This window comes from Pristiophorus japonicus, chromosome 14 (assembly GCF_044704955.1).
Source record: "Pristiophorus japonicus isolate sPriJap1 chromosome 14, sPriJap1.hap1, whole genome shotgun sequence".
NCBI classification, from domain to species: Eukaryota; Metazoa; Chordata; class Chondrichthyes; family Pristiophoridae; genus Pristiophorus; species Pristiophorus japonicus.
The window spans coordinates 103694361-103709394 of record NC_091990.1 but is presented as its reverse complement, the minus strand read 5'-3'; the positions used below and the strand labels follow the sequence as shown (position 1 = coordinate 103709394).

The 15034-nt window shown below is 47.5% G+C and overlaps 1 protein-coding gene across 3 annotated transcripts in view; it reads right to left on the bottom strand.

Annotated features, from left to right (window-relative positions):
• bet1l (Bet1 golgi vesicular membrane trafficking protein-like) overlaps positions 1–12103 on the bottom strand; it is a 33845-nt gene extending 21742 nt beyond the window's left edge. The window contains exons 1-2 of one of the 3 annotated variants that reach the window (XM_070898576.1): positions 11779–12103; positions 7898–7975 (exon numbers count right to left, since the gene is read on the bottom strand). In XM_070898576.1, coding sequence (XP_070754677.1) covers positions 7898–7975; positions 11779–11917 — 217 coding nt within the window. In that variant the 5' untranslated portion in view covers positions 11918–12103. The remainder of the gene's footprint in view (positions 1–7897; positions 7976–11778) is intronic. The other 2 variants (XM_070898577.1, XM_070898578.1) reach the window with 2 other exon arrangements.
• Positions 12104–15034: the final 2931 nt, after the last annotated feature.

Here is a 15034-nt window from a genome sequence, read left to right as displayed (position 1 = left end):
CCTAGCACAAAAGAAGATGGCTGCGGTGGTTGGAGGTCAATAATCCCAGCCCCAGGTATCACTGCAGGAGTTCCTCAGGGCAGTGTCCTAGGCCCAACCATCTTCAGCTGCTTCAACAATGACCTTCCCCCCATCATAAGGTCAGAAGAGGGGATGTTCGCTAATGAATGGACAGTGTTCAGTTCCATTTGCTCCTCAGATAATGGAGCAGTCCATGCCCGCATACAGCAAGACCTGGACAACATTCAGGCTTAGGCTGATAAGTGGCAAGCAACATTCGTGCCACACAAGTGCCAGGCAATGACTATCTCCAACAAACAAGAGTCTAACCACCTCCCCTTGATAATCAATGGCATCCCTCACCATCAACATCCCGGGGGTCACGATTGACAAAGGCTTCTTCGGCAGCAGACCTTCGCGACCTCTACCACCTAGAAGGGCAAGGTCAGCAGGCGCATGGGAACACCATCACCTGCAAGTTCTCCTCCAAGTTAGATACCATCCTGACTTGGAAATATATCGCCGTTCCTTCATCGTCGCTAGGCCACAATCCTGGAACTCCCTCTCCAACATCACTGTGGGAGCACCTTCACCACACGGACTGCAACAGTTTAAGGCGGCGGCTCATCACACCTTCTCAAGGGCAATTAGGGATGGGCAATAACTGCTGGCCTGGCCAGCGACACCCACATCCCAGAACGAATAAAAAAAAGTGTGGAAATGCAGTGGACTGGGAGAGCTACAAAAAGCAACAAAGGGTGATAAAGAAAGTAATGATGTGCAAAAATATGAAAAAAAACTTGAGAATTATCAAAGCTGAGTAAAAGTTTTCATAAATACATTAACAACTTGTATTTATATAGCACCTTTAACATAGTAAAATGTCCGAAAGTGCTTCACAGGAGCAATTATCAAGCAACATTTGACTTCGAGCCACAAAGAGATATTAGGACAGGTGACCAAAAGCTTGGTCAGAAGTAGGTTTTAAGGAGCGTCTTAAAGGAGGAAAGAGAGGTAGAGAGGCGGAGAGGTATAGGGAAGGAATTCTAGAGCTTAGGGCCCAGGTAGCTGAAGGCACGGCCACCAATGATGGAGTGATTAAAATTGGGAATGATGGAAGAGATTAGAGAGATAGGGAGGGGCGAGGCCATGGAGCGATTTTAAAGGATGAGAATTTTAAAATTGAGGCATTGCCAGACCTGGAGCCAATGTAGGTCAGCAAGCACAGGGGTGATGGGTGAGCGGGACTTGGTGTGAGCTTTGGATGAGCTCAAGTTTACAAAGGGTGGAAGGCCGGGCGAGAATGGATTGGAGAGCGGAGAGTTGAGTCTGGAGATAACAAAAGCATGGATGAGGCAGGGACCGAGATTGATAATGGACCGAGATGGATAATGGACAATAAGGAAATGGCAGACTTGTTAAATGAGTACTTTGTATTCATTTTAACAATAAAGGAAAAGGGAACCGAAAAGTAAGTCAAGGGGTGGAATTTAGTGGACTTGCAGTCATGGAGAAAATAATAGAACTTTAGACAAATCCGCAGGAACTGATGTTTCCATCTTAGTGGGGAAATTGCAAATGTCATTCATTATTTAAGAAGTGAGTGGATAGAAACCAGGAAATTATAGACCTGTCAGTTTAATATCAGTTGTGGGGACATTACTGGAACCTATCATCAGGGACAGAGTAATGAGCATTTGAACAAGTACATCTGTTCAGAGAGAGTCAGCGTGGATCTGCGCAGATTTACGATAGGCAGGTCAAGTCTGATTAATCGAGTTGAATTTTTTGAGGAGGTCACTAAGATGGTGGACGGGGCAGTGTCTATGGATGTTGTCTACAGGGATTTCCAGAAGGCATGTGATAAATGACAAGAGGTTATTAGCAAAATAAAAGCGCATGGAATTGGAGGTAACCTTTTGACACAGATTGGGAGAATGAGAGCGGGGATAAAGTGATTCTACTCAGATTGGCACCGGGGCCTCAGCTTTTCACCATATTTATCAATGGCTTGAACGAAGGAAGAGAGAGTTGCATATCCAAGTTTGCAGATGGCACTAAGTTAGGAGGCAAAGTAGGTGGGAGCAGGACGTTACAAAGGGACACAAGGTGGGAATAACTGTGGCAGATTGAGTTCAATGTGGGGAGGTGCGAGATCATCCACTCTGGATCCAAGAAAGGCAAATCGGAATATTGCCCAAGTGGCAAGAAACTAGGATCTGTGGAGCAGCAAAGGGATTTGGGTGTCCAGGTACACAAATCACTCAAAGCTAGTGCATAGGTACAAAAGGTAACACAAAATGTAAATGGAATGTAGCTTTATCTGAGGGGAGCTGGAATACAAAGTGCAGTCAGTGATGCTTCAGTAAGGGCCTTGGTCAGACCCCATCTGGAGCACGGAGTTCAGTTTTGGGCACCGCACCTTAAGAAGAATATAAAAACAGAAAATGCTGGAAACACTCAATAGGTCAGGCAGCATCTCTGGAGAGAGAAACAGAGTTAACCTTTCAGGTCTTAATGAAAGGTCATTGGCCTGAAACGTTAGCATCTGTGGAGAGAGAAACAGAGTTTAGCATTTCCAGCATTCTTTGTTTTTTTTCCAGATTTCCAGCATCCGCAGTATTTTGCTTGTGTCTCAGGAAGGATTCACCATGAATGACCCACTGACCCTTGCCCTCACTCACGTCTTCCTGTGACTTCCAAACAATTCGCCGCTTGCCTGCTTGACCTGGTCTTTGAAGAGAGGAGCAGCCAATCCTGCTTCTCGTCCTTACACTAACAAAATGTCATTCAGTGTCCTGGGAGATGAGAAAACATTGTCTGCCCATTCTGTTACAATCTGCTGCGGGCCAGGGAATGGAGCCACACACGCACGCAACTATGCGTCAGGAGCAGAGCAGAGCAGGAGGCTAATAATGAAAAGCAACCTTTCATAGATCACAACTAAATCAGACATTGTCAGTGCTCTAGGGCACCATCTGCAGAGCTCCCATCGTTCATACCAGGACACCCTGTTTAATTATCACCGTTTCCTCACTAAATTATGCAAGGAGGGAAATGGAGAAAGTGAACTAGTGTGTAATTACATTTACTCCTTAGTCTCTGAGCAACAGTACACCCGGCCTCTGCAGTATCTGGGGGCGTTCCCCACTGATTTGTAAAGACAGCACAATGGACTCTGAAGCAGACACTATAATTTCACAACAGATACAGCGAGATCAACGGCACCTCACCTTGTGTACAGATCAAAACAACACTAAAACCCACAACACCATCGCACCCGCCCAACCCTCCCCCTCACAACACCATCGCACCCGCCCCCACTGAACATCACCTTACCCCCCCAACATCATCGCGCCCCCCCCCCCGCAACACCATCGCACCCCCTCCCCCACTGAACGTCACCCAACCCTCCCACAACATCATCGCAATCCCCCAACCCAGCACCATCGCACCTGTCCCCCCCGCCCCCACAACTCTTTAATTTTGTTCTCCAATCAAAACAGTTAAATCAAATGCCCCCCGATCTGGGGGCACTCCAGACACTTATAACTGCCCTCTTTTTTCCTTTTTTTTTGTTTTTTTTTGTATTTTTTGGGGGGTTTTTTGGGCACTAAAATCAAAAAAAATTTTTTTTTCCCAAGTGCCCCCTATAAAAGGGGAGGGGGACACTAAAAACACCAGCAATTAAAACATAAAACCAAATTAAAATTTGGTTGCCGGGGGTGATAATGCACTCCAGTCCCTCCGGCGCCCACCTCTCACGGAAGGCCGCGAGCGTACCCCCCCCACAACACCATCGCACCTGTGCCCTCCCCCCCCCCTCCCAACTGAACATCACCCCACAATACCATCACATCACTCCCCCCGCCACCACCTCACTTCCTCCCCACCCTCACCAACACCACCACCCCGCCACCCCCCCCACCCCATGACACCATCACCACCCCCCCCCCCCCTCTCCCCACACGCCCACAACAGCAACAGGCAAATAAAACACATGAATGAATATTGGGGAATATATAATTAGGTGCTGTGATGGCCCGCTGCCCTCGCTAACCGTGAATCTTGGTTCAACCTGATGTGATGCTGCTTGTGGGGTTGTGTGTGTCGATAGCTGGATAGACTGTGCGGCCCCACAATCACCACCAAGCTGCTTTCTTCACTGGGAGTCCAGGAGAATTATTGCTGCCCATTCTCCAACACGCTCATCCCTTACCTCACAGTTATTGAGCGTTAGAAGCGAACCAGTGACAGTTAATTACATGGGCAGTGAGACAGTAAGCAAATTCCAATATGAGAGGAGAGGAAAACTTTCTTTGCACAGAGGTTAGTTAGAACGTGGAGCTTTCTGCCAAAGCAGAGTCTATGGGGCCGAAATTGCCCCCCTATTTAAGGTCCATTACTGCCTTTAAGATGGCAATGGGGTGATAAGACCTTTCCAACCAGGGGTAGGCAGATGGTCCGACATCTGAAATTGCCCCCGGGCCAGGGGCGGCAGAAATCGGTTTCCACCGCACCCAGTGTTCCTGGCGGAGTGAGGGGAGAGTGGAATAAGACTGGGTGGGATAGTAAAGGGTGCGGGGAGTGAGTGGGAGTGTGGGATTAGACTGGATGGGATATTAAAGGGTGCGGGGAAAGGAGAGAGTGGGATTAGACTGGGTGGGATATTAAAGGGTGCAGAGAAAGAGGGGAAGAGTGGGATTAGACTGGGTGGGATATTAAAGGGAAGGGGAGTGAAGGGGAGTGAAGGGGAGTGTGGGATTAGACTAGGTGGAATATTATAGGGTACATAAGAACATAAGAATTAGGAACCGGAGTAGGCCATCTAGCCCCTCGAGTCTGCTCCGCCACTCAACAAGATCATGGCTGATCTGGCCGTGGACTCAGCTCCACTTACCCGCCCGCTCCCCATAACCCTTAATTCACTTATTGGTTAAAAATGTATCTGTGATTTGAATACATTCAATGAGCTAGCCTCAACTGCTTCCTTGGGCAGAGAATTCCACAGATTCACAACCCTCTGGGAGAAGAAATTCCTTCTCAACTCGGTTTTAAATTGGCTCCCCCGTATTTTGAGGCTGTGCCCCCTAGTTCTAGTCCCCCCGACCAGTGGAAACAACCTCTCTGCCTCTATCTTGTCGATCCATTATCTTGTCTTTCATTATTTTAAATGTTTCTATGAGATCACCCCTCATCCTTCTGAACTCCAACAAGTAAAGACCCAGTCTACTCAATCGATCATCATAAGGTAACCCCCTCAAGGAGCGTACTGTTGGCAGGGAAGAAAGGGGAAATGGGATAGTTCCTTAATTTTAAATGCATGTGGGACAAATTAAACAGCTGGCAGCAGTAGAGCGTTGAGCGTGGGTACGTTGAGACAGACAGCCAGCCAACCTATCCCATATATTTCGAACAGGCCAAGTCTAAAGTCAGTGCTAAGTATCTATCACAATGTTGGTTTTCAAGCAATGCCGACACTTCTTTCCATCACTACTTCTGATATCTACGGTCAGCCGTGGCTCAGTGGGTAGCACTCTTGTCTAGGTCTAAGTCAGAAGGTCATGGAATCCATTCCCACTGCACAGGCCTGAGCCCATAATCCAGGCTGACACTCAGAGTCAGTACTGAGGGAGTGCCGCACTGTCGGGGGGGGGCAGTACTGAGGGAGCGCCGCACTGTCGGGGGGGGGGGGGGCAGTGCTGAGGGAGCGCCGCACTCTCGGGGGGGGGGGGGGGCAGTGCTGAGGGAGTGCCGCACTCTCGGAGGGGGGGGGGGGCAGTGCTGAGGGAGCGCCGCACTGAAGAATTAATATATAAGTTACAACAAATATACATTCCTTTGTGGGACAAAAACTCCGCAGAAAAAGTGGGGTCCAACCGTGGCTGAGAAGTTAACAGTAGTAATAGATCAAAGGAAGAAGCTTATGTTGCCAAAAGGAGCAGTAAGCCTAAGGATTGGGAGGATTTTAGAATTCAGCAAAGGGGGACCAAAAAATTGATCAAGAAAGGGAAAATAAAATACGAGAGTAAACTAGCGAGAGACATAAAAAGAGACTGTCGAAGCTTCGATAGGTATGTCAAAAGGAAAAGATTAGTGAAAGTAAATGTGGGTCCCTTACAGTAGAAATTATAACGGGGAATATGGAAATGACAGAGAAATTAAACAAATACCTTGGGCTGCATTTTCAGTCTTCTGCTGCCTCTCTTAGCACCCTAGAGGGTTGGCAATGGCGATAGGAAAGCACTAGCACACGGGAGGACAGTTTCCAGCATCCTGCCGGGACATTCAGTTCCGGTATTGATGGGGCGCGGAGCATTGGTGGTTGCGACACCAGCTCGATTTTTGGTTGCCGCCCGATTCTTCGCGCTCTGTAGCGCGCCCTGGTGGGAACGCCTGTGAAAGCGGTTCTTCGAGCTGTAGCGGCTGCAGTGAGGTTAGTAATGCAGACCTCAGGTCGATGTGATCGTTTGTTTTTTTGTGATTTATATTGTGGTGGCGCTAGCTTTGTATTGGGAATGTTTTTGGTGGGTTTTTTTCAGGTTTATTTCCCCTCCCAGGCCTCTGTTATGGCGCTCCGAGGCCGGTTGTTTCGCTCGGGATTTTCACTGGCTCAGCCGGCCTAGAGCCCTAAAAGAGGCGCGCAACACCTCCCTTAAGCGCCCCGCTCCAAACTCCAGGCCCAGCTGATGAATTTTGCGGCAGTAGACGCAAACCATCTATCGGCGCAAAATTTACTGTGCTGCCCGGGACACCGCCCCAACTGAGGCGCGACCGAATTTCTCCCCCATGTGTCTGTCTTCACGGAAGACGACGCAAAAAACCTCCTGGAAATAGTGGAGAACCAAGGGTCTAGCGAGAATGAGGAACTGAAAGAAATTAGTATTAGTAAAAAATAGTACTGGAGAAATTAGAGAGATAGTGGATGCATCAGTTGTCAACTTCCAAAATTCCATATCTTCGAGAATGGTTCCCTCAGATTGGAAAGTAGCAAATGTAACCCTGCTATTTAAGAATGGAGTGAGAAAGAAAACGGGGAACTACAGACCAATTCGCCTGACATCAGTAGTAGAGAAAATGCTAGAATTATATTAAGGACATGGGCACTTAGAAAATAATAACAGAATTGGGCAGAGTCAACACGGATTTATGAAAGAAAAATCATGTTTGACAAGTTTTTTGAGGTTGTAACTAGAAGAATAGATAAGGGGGAACCAGTGGATATGATGTATTTGGATGTTCAGAAGGCATTCGATAAGGTGCCACTCAAAAGGTTATTAAAAAAAATTAGGGCTCATGAGATTGGGGATAATATATTAGCATGGATTGAGGATTAGTTAACCGACAGAAAACAGAGAGTAGGAATAAACGTGTCATTTTAGGGTTGGCAGGCTGTAACTAGTACTGTACTGCAAGGATCTGTGCTTGGGCCCCAGATATTCACAATCTATATTAATGATTTGAATGAGGGGACCAAATGTAATATATCAAGTTTGCTGGTGATACAAAGCTACGAGGGAATGTAAGTTGTGAGGAGGATTCAAAGAGACTTCAAGGGGATATCGACAGTCTAAGGGAGTGAGCAAGAACATGGCAAATGGAATATAATGTGGAGAAATGTGAAGTTATCCACTTTGGTAGGAAGAATAGAAAAGCAGAGTATTTTTTAAATGGTGAGAGATTGAGAAATGTTAATGTTCAGAGGGACCTGGGTGTCCTTATACATAAATCACTGAAAGTTAACATGTAGGTACAGTAAGCAATTAAGAAAGCAAATGGTATGTTGGCCTTTATTACAAGAAGATTTGAGTACAAGAGTAAAGAAGTCTTACTGCAATTATATAGGGCCCTGGTGAGACCACACATGGAGTATTGTGTACAGTTTTGGTCTCCTTACCTATAGGAAGGATATACTTGCCGTTGAGGGAGTGCAACAAAGGTTCACCAGACTGTTTCCTGGGATGGGGGGATTGTCCTATGAAGAGAAATTGAGTAAACTAGGCCTATATTCACTTGAGTTTAGAAGAATGAGAGATGATCTCATTGAAACATACAACATTCTTACAGGGTTTGACAGTGTAGATGTAGGGAGGATGTTTCCCTGGTTGGGGAGTCTCGAACCAGGGGTCACAGTCTCAGAATAAGGGGTCGGCCATTTAGGACTGAGATGAGGAGAAACTTCTTCACTCAGAGGGTGGTGAATCTTTGGCATTCTCTACCCCAGAGGGCTGTGGAGGCTCAGTGAGTATATTCAAGACAGAAATCAATAGATTTTTGGATATTAAGGGACCATAGGATATGGGGACCGTGCAGGAAAGTAGTTATGGTAGAAGATCAACCATGATCAGCCATTAAATGGCGGAGCAGGCTCGAGGGGCCGAATGGTCTACTCCTAACTCTTGCATTCTTATTCCCATAACTACTATTTGTAGTAGAGCAGGGGAGTTCTCCCCAGTGTCCTGGCCAAAATTTATCCCTCAACCAACACCACTAAAATAATCTATCTGGTCCATTTATTTCATCGCTGTTTGTGGGAGCTTGCTGTGTGAAAATTTGCTGCCGCATTTTGTACAGAACAATCGTGACTAAATTTCAAAAAGTACTTCATTGGCTGTAAAGTGCTTTGTGGCGCCCAGAGGCCGCAAAAGGTGCTATAAAAATTAAAGTCTTTCTTTTTCCTTTGCTCAAGTCCAGAAAGATATACTCAAGTTTTATGTTGAAGCAAACTGGTTGTATAAAGAGCAGCAGTTAGTGTGTGAAAGGACACAGTCTCCCTCGGGCTAAGCTGCCACTTTGACACAAGCACCACCATTCACCCACGGCAGGTAAACTGATCGACCCATTACACGTTAACACCATCACTGCATACTGTGTACACAACCTACCCCTGCTTAACGCTGGGGTTTTGGCCCAAAAATTAACTGAATTAATTCAACTTAATGCAATTTAAATAAAACATACCATTTTAAACACTATTACAATTTAAATTAACATATAATTCAAATCAATTTGAAAAGGGAGTGAACTATAAATATTATAAGCGCTGCTGGAGCCAACCATTCCAGGACTATTTTCATATCCCCCTCTGCCTCCCCAAGTAACTTTTACTCCTCTCCCCCCCCCTCCCCCGGTTTTGAGTTCTCTCCTCCCTACAGCTCCCGCTTGTAGCTTGGCTCTATTCTCTGTGGCTCCCTTCTCGTCCACGTCCCAACAGTGGGCTCTCCGTATCTATACAATCTGACAGCACTGTGCCAGGTCTTTGAAAGAGCTATCCAATTAGTCCCATTCTCTCTGCCCTTTCCCCGTAGCCGCGCTAATTTTTTTTCATTCAGATACTTATCCAATTCCCTTTTGAAAGCCACGATTGAGTCTGCCTCCACCACCCTCTCAGACAGTGCATCCCAGATCATAAACACTCGCTGCCTAAAAAAAAAGTTCTCACCTTCTACCAATCACCTTAAATCTGTACCTCCTTCTGCCAATGGAAACAGTTTCTCTCCATCTACTCTGTCCAGACCCATCATGATTTTGAACACCTCGATCAAATCTCCTCTCAATCTACTCTGCTCTAAGGAGAACAACCCCAGCTTCTCCAGTCGATTCATGTAACTGAAGACCCTCATCCCTGGAACCATTCTTGTAAATCTTCTCTGCACCCTCTCTAAGGTCTTCACATCCTTCCTAAAGTGTGGTGCCCAGAATTGGACACAATACTCCAGTTAAGGCTGAATCAGTGTTTTATAAAAGGCTCATCATAACTATCACTCTTTTGTACTGTATACTTCCATTTATGAAGCCCAGGATCCAGTATGCTTTTTTAACTGCTTTCTCAAACTGCCGTGCCACCTTCAACGATTTGTGCACACATACCCCTAGGTCTGTCTGTTCACAAGGACATAAGAAATAAGAGCAGGAGTAGGCCATCTGGCCCCTCGAGCCTGCTCCGCCATTTAGTAAGATCATGGCTGATCTGATCATGGACTCAGCTCCACTTCCCTGCCTGCTCCCCATAACCCTTTATTCCTTTATCGCTCAAAACTCTGTCTATCTCCGCCTTAAATATAGTCAATGACCCAGCCTCCACAGCTCTCTGGGGCAGAGAATTCCATAGATTTACAACCCTCAGAGAAGAAATTCCTACTCATCTCAATTTTAATAGGCAGCCCCTTAAGCTGAGACTATGTCCCCTAGCTTTAGTTTCCCCTATGAGTGAATATACCCTCTCTGCATCCACCTTGTCGAGCCCCCTCATTATCTTATATGTTTTGATAAGATCATCTCTCATTCTTCTGAACTCTAATGTGTTTTGGCCCAACCTACTCAACCTATCTTCATAAGTCAACCCCCTCATTTCCAGAATCAACCTAGTGAACCTTCTCTGAACAGCGTCCAATGCAAGTATATCCTTCCTTAAATACAGACACCAAAACTGTATGCAGTACTCCAGGTCTGACCTCACCAATACGCTGTACAGTTGTAGCAGGACTTGTCTGCTTTTATACTCGATCCCCCTTGCAATAAAGGCCAACATTCCATTTGCCTTCCTACCTGCATACTAACTTTGTGTTTTTCATGCACAAGGACCCCCAGGTCCCTCTGTACTGCAGCACTTTGCAATTTTTCTCCATTTAAATTATAATTTGCTTTTCTATTTTTTCTGCCAAAGTGGATAACCTCACATTTTCCCATATTATACTCCATCTGCCAAATTTTTGCCCACTCACTTAGCCTGCCTATAACCCTTTGCAGATTTTTTGTGTCCCCCTCATAACTTGCTTTCCCATCCATCTTTGTATCATCAGCAAACTTGGCTACATTACACTCGGTCCCTTCATCCAAGTCATTAATGTAGATTGTAAATAGTTGAGGTCCCAGCACCGATCCCTGCAGCACCGCACTGTTTGCCAACCTGAAAATGACCCATTTATCCCGAGTCTGCGCTTTCTGTTCTCACACCCCCTTTAGGATCGTATGTCCTCTCCTTGTTCTTCCTACCAAAATGCATTACTTCACACTTTTCTCAATTAGATTTCATCTGTGACATGTCCACCCATTGCACCGCCTGCCTATCACTCTCGTCTTTACTGTTTACTATGCTTCCAAGTTTTGTGACGTCTGCAAATTTTGAAGTTGTGCCCTGTACATCCAAGTCATTGGTATATATCAGGAAAAGCCTGGTCCCAGTATCAATCCCTGGGGAACACCACTATATATATTCCTCCAGTCCGAAAAACAACTATTCACCACTACTCTGTTTCCTGTCACATACCCAATTTCATATCTATGCTGCCACTGTCCCTTTTATTCCATGGGCTTCAACTTTACTGGCAAGTTTATTATGTGGCACTTTATCAAACGCCTTTTGAAAATCCATGTGCATCACATCAACCACATTCTCCTTATCAAAAAACTCGATCAAGTTGGTTAAACACGATTTGCATTTAACAAATTGCTGGTTTTCCTTAATTAATCCACACACCAAGTGACTGTTAACTTAGTCCTCGATTATTGTTTGCACACAATCAGAGAATGGTCACGGAGGGAGGCCCTTCGGCCCGTGTCGGCTCCCAGTCAATGCCACCGCCGGCCCGGGAGGGGTTGCCCGCCGTGAGAGAGACGCCGCAAGGCCGGGCCCACTCCCAGGGCCGGATTCCTCCCCAGGCCCGGAGCGCGGACAGCGAGTCCGCGGCCATCTGTCGCCCCGATCCGTCCCGGGTCCCGGGTCCCGGGTCCCGATCCCCGGGCTCTGTTTATTTTCCGCTTCCGCCGCGCTCTCACCTCGGTTTCTCTCCGCCATAGCCGCGCCCGGTGCAACCTGGGACCTTGGGGGGGAGGGGGAGGGGGAGTGTCTGGTCATATTATTGGGGGAGGGGGAGTGTCTGGTCATATTATTGGGGGAGGGGAAGTGTCTGGTCATATTATTTTGGTGGGGGGGGGCGGTTTGGTCACATTATTGGGGGCGGTGTCTGGTCATATTATTTGGGGAGGCCGTGTCTCGCCATCTTATAATGGGAGAGGGAGTGGCTGGTCATATTAATGAGGGAGGGGCTGTCTGGTCATATTTTTGAGGGAGGTGGTGGCTGGTCATATTATTGGGGGAGGGTTTTTTGTCATCTTATTGGGGGAGGGGGGTGTCCGGTCATATTATTGAGGGAGCAGAAGAGTCTGGTCATATTATTGGGGGAGGGGGAGTATCGCGTCATATTGTTGGGGGAGGTGGTGTCTGGTCATATTATAGAGGGAGCAGTTGAGTCTGGTTATATTGGATGGGGGGAGTGTCTGGTCATGTTATTAGGGGAGGGAGGTGCCTGGTCATATTATTGCGGGAGGGGGTTGCCTGGTCATATTATTGGGGTAGGGGGTGTCTGGTCATATTATTGGGGGAGGGATTGTCTGGTCATGTTATTGCGGGGGGGGGATGTCTGAACATATTATTGGGGGTGGGGGAGTGTCTCTTCATATTATTGGGGAAGGGGTCTGCTCATTTTTTGGGCGGAGGAGGAGAGTCTGGTCATATTATTGGGTGAGGTGTTGGCTTGTCATATTGGGTGGGGTTTCTGGTCATATTATGGGGGAGTGGGTGTCTGGTCATATTATTGGGGGATTGGATGTTTGGCCATATTATTGGAGGAGTGGGTGTCTGTTCATATTAATCGGGGAGGGAGGGTCGGGTGATATTATTGGGGGGGGTGCCTGGTCATATTATTGGGAAGGGGTGTGTCTGGTCATATTATTAGAGGGGGTCTGGTCATATTATTGGGGGAATCGCAGTGTCTGGTCACATTATTGGGGGAGGGGGAGTGCCTCTTCATATTATTGGGGGAGGGGCTGGTCATATCATTGGGGGAGGGGGGGTCTGGTCATGTTATTAGGGGAGGGGTTATCTGGTCATATTATTGGGGGAGGGGGAGTGTCTCATCATATTTTGGGGTGAGGGATGTCTGGCCATATTATTGATAAAGGGGGGTGCCTGTTCATATTATTGGGGGAGGGGTGGCTGGTCACATTATTGCGGGAGGGGGGGGGGGGAAGTGTCTGGTCATATTATTGGGGGAGAGGATGTCTGCTCATGTTATTGGGGGAGGGGGAGTGTCTGGTCATATTATTGGGGGAGGGGATGTCTGCTCATATTATTGGGGAAGGGGAGCATCTGATCATTTTATTGGAGGGAGGGGGTGTCTGTCCATATTATTGGGTCGGGGTCTGGTCATATTATTGGGGGGGGTGTCTGGTCATATTATTGGTGGAGATGGAGTGTCTGGTCATATTATTGGGGAAAGATGTGGCTAGTCATATTATTGGGGGGGGAGGGTTAGGCCATGTTATTGGGGAAGGGGTCTGGTCATTTTTGGGGCGGGGGGGGTGCCTGGTCATATTATTGGGCAGGGCTGTTTGATCATATTATTGGGGAAAGTGGGTGTCTGCTCATATTATTGGGGAGGGGAGTGTCTGGTCATATCATTGGGGGAGGGGGAGTATCTCTTCATATTATTGGGGGAGGGGTAGTGTCTGGCCATATTATTCGGGCAGAGGTTGTCTGGTCACATTATTGGGGCCAGGTTGCTCATATTATTGAGGGAAGGGGAGTGTCTGGTCATATTGTTGGGGGTGGGATAGTGTCTGGTCATTTTATTGGGGAGGGGGGTGTCTGGTCATATTTTTGGGGGGGTCTGGTCATATTATTGGGGGAGGGGGTGACTGCTTATATTATTGGGGGAGGTGGAGTGTTGGGTCATATTATTGGGGGAGAGGGAGTGTTTGGTCATATTATTAGGGGAGGGGAAGTGCCTGATCATATTCTTGGGAGGGGGTCTGGTCATATTTTTTGGGGGGGCAGGTGTCTGGTCATATTATTAGGGGCGGGGAAGTGATTGGTCATATTATTGGGGAGCGGGTGTCTGTCCATATTATTGGGAGTGGGGTGGTCTGGTCATATTATTGGGGAAGGGCGTGTCTGCTCATATTATTGGGTGGGGGAATCTGGTCATATGATTGGGGAGGGGTGGCTGGCGATATTATTGGGGGAGGGTTTGTGTGGTCACATTATTGGGGGTGGGGATTTGGTCATATTATTGGGGGAGGGAAGTGTCTAGTCATGTTATTGGGGGAGGGGTAGTATCTGGTCACATTATTGGCGGAAGGGGAGTGCCTGGTCATATTGGGGGAGGGGAGCCTCTGGTCATATTATTGGGGAGGGGTGTCTGGTCATATTATTGGGGGAGTGGTCTGTCTGGTCATATTATTGGGGTGAGGTGTGTCTGATCATATTATTGGGGGAGGGGGTGTGTCTGATCATATTGGGGGAGGGGGTGACTGCTCATATTATTGGGGGAGGGGGAGTCTTTGGTCATATTATTGGGGGAGAGGTTGTCTGGTCATATGATTGGTGGAGGAGTGCCTGGTCATATTGGGGGAGGGGTTGCCTGGTCACATTATTAGGGGGGAGGAGTTAGTCATATTATTGGGGGAGGGGGGTGTTTGGTCATATCATTGGGGAAGTGGGGGGTCTGGTCATATTATTGGGGGAGGGGTGTGTCTGGTCATATTATTGGGGAGGGGTGTCTAGTCATAATATTGGAGGAGGGGGTGTCTCGTGACATTATTGGAGGAGGGGTGTCTGGTCATATTATTGGGGGAGTGGGCTGTCTGGTCATATTATTGGGAGCAGTTGGTCATATTATTGGGGGAGAGGGTGGGTCTGGTCATATTACTGGGGGAGGGGGAGAGTTTGGTGATATTATTGGGGGGTGGTGTCTGGCCATATTAATGGGGGAGCGGGGGTCTGTCCATATTATTGGAGGAGGCGGAGTGTCTGGTCATATCATTGTGCGAGGGAGGTGTCTTGTCATATTATTGGGGGAAGGAAGTATCTGGTCATATTATTGGGGGGGGTGTCTGGTCATATTATTGGGGGAGGGGTGTCTGCTCATATTGGGGGAGGGGGAGTGTCTGGTCATATTATTGGGGAGGGGATGTCTGCTCATATTGGGGGAGGGGCTGGTCATATCATTGGGGGAGGGGGGTTCTGGTCACA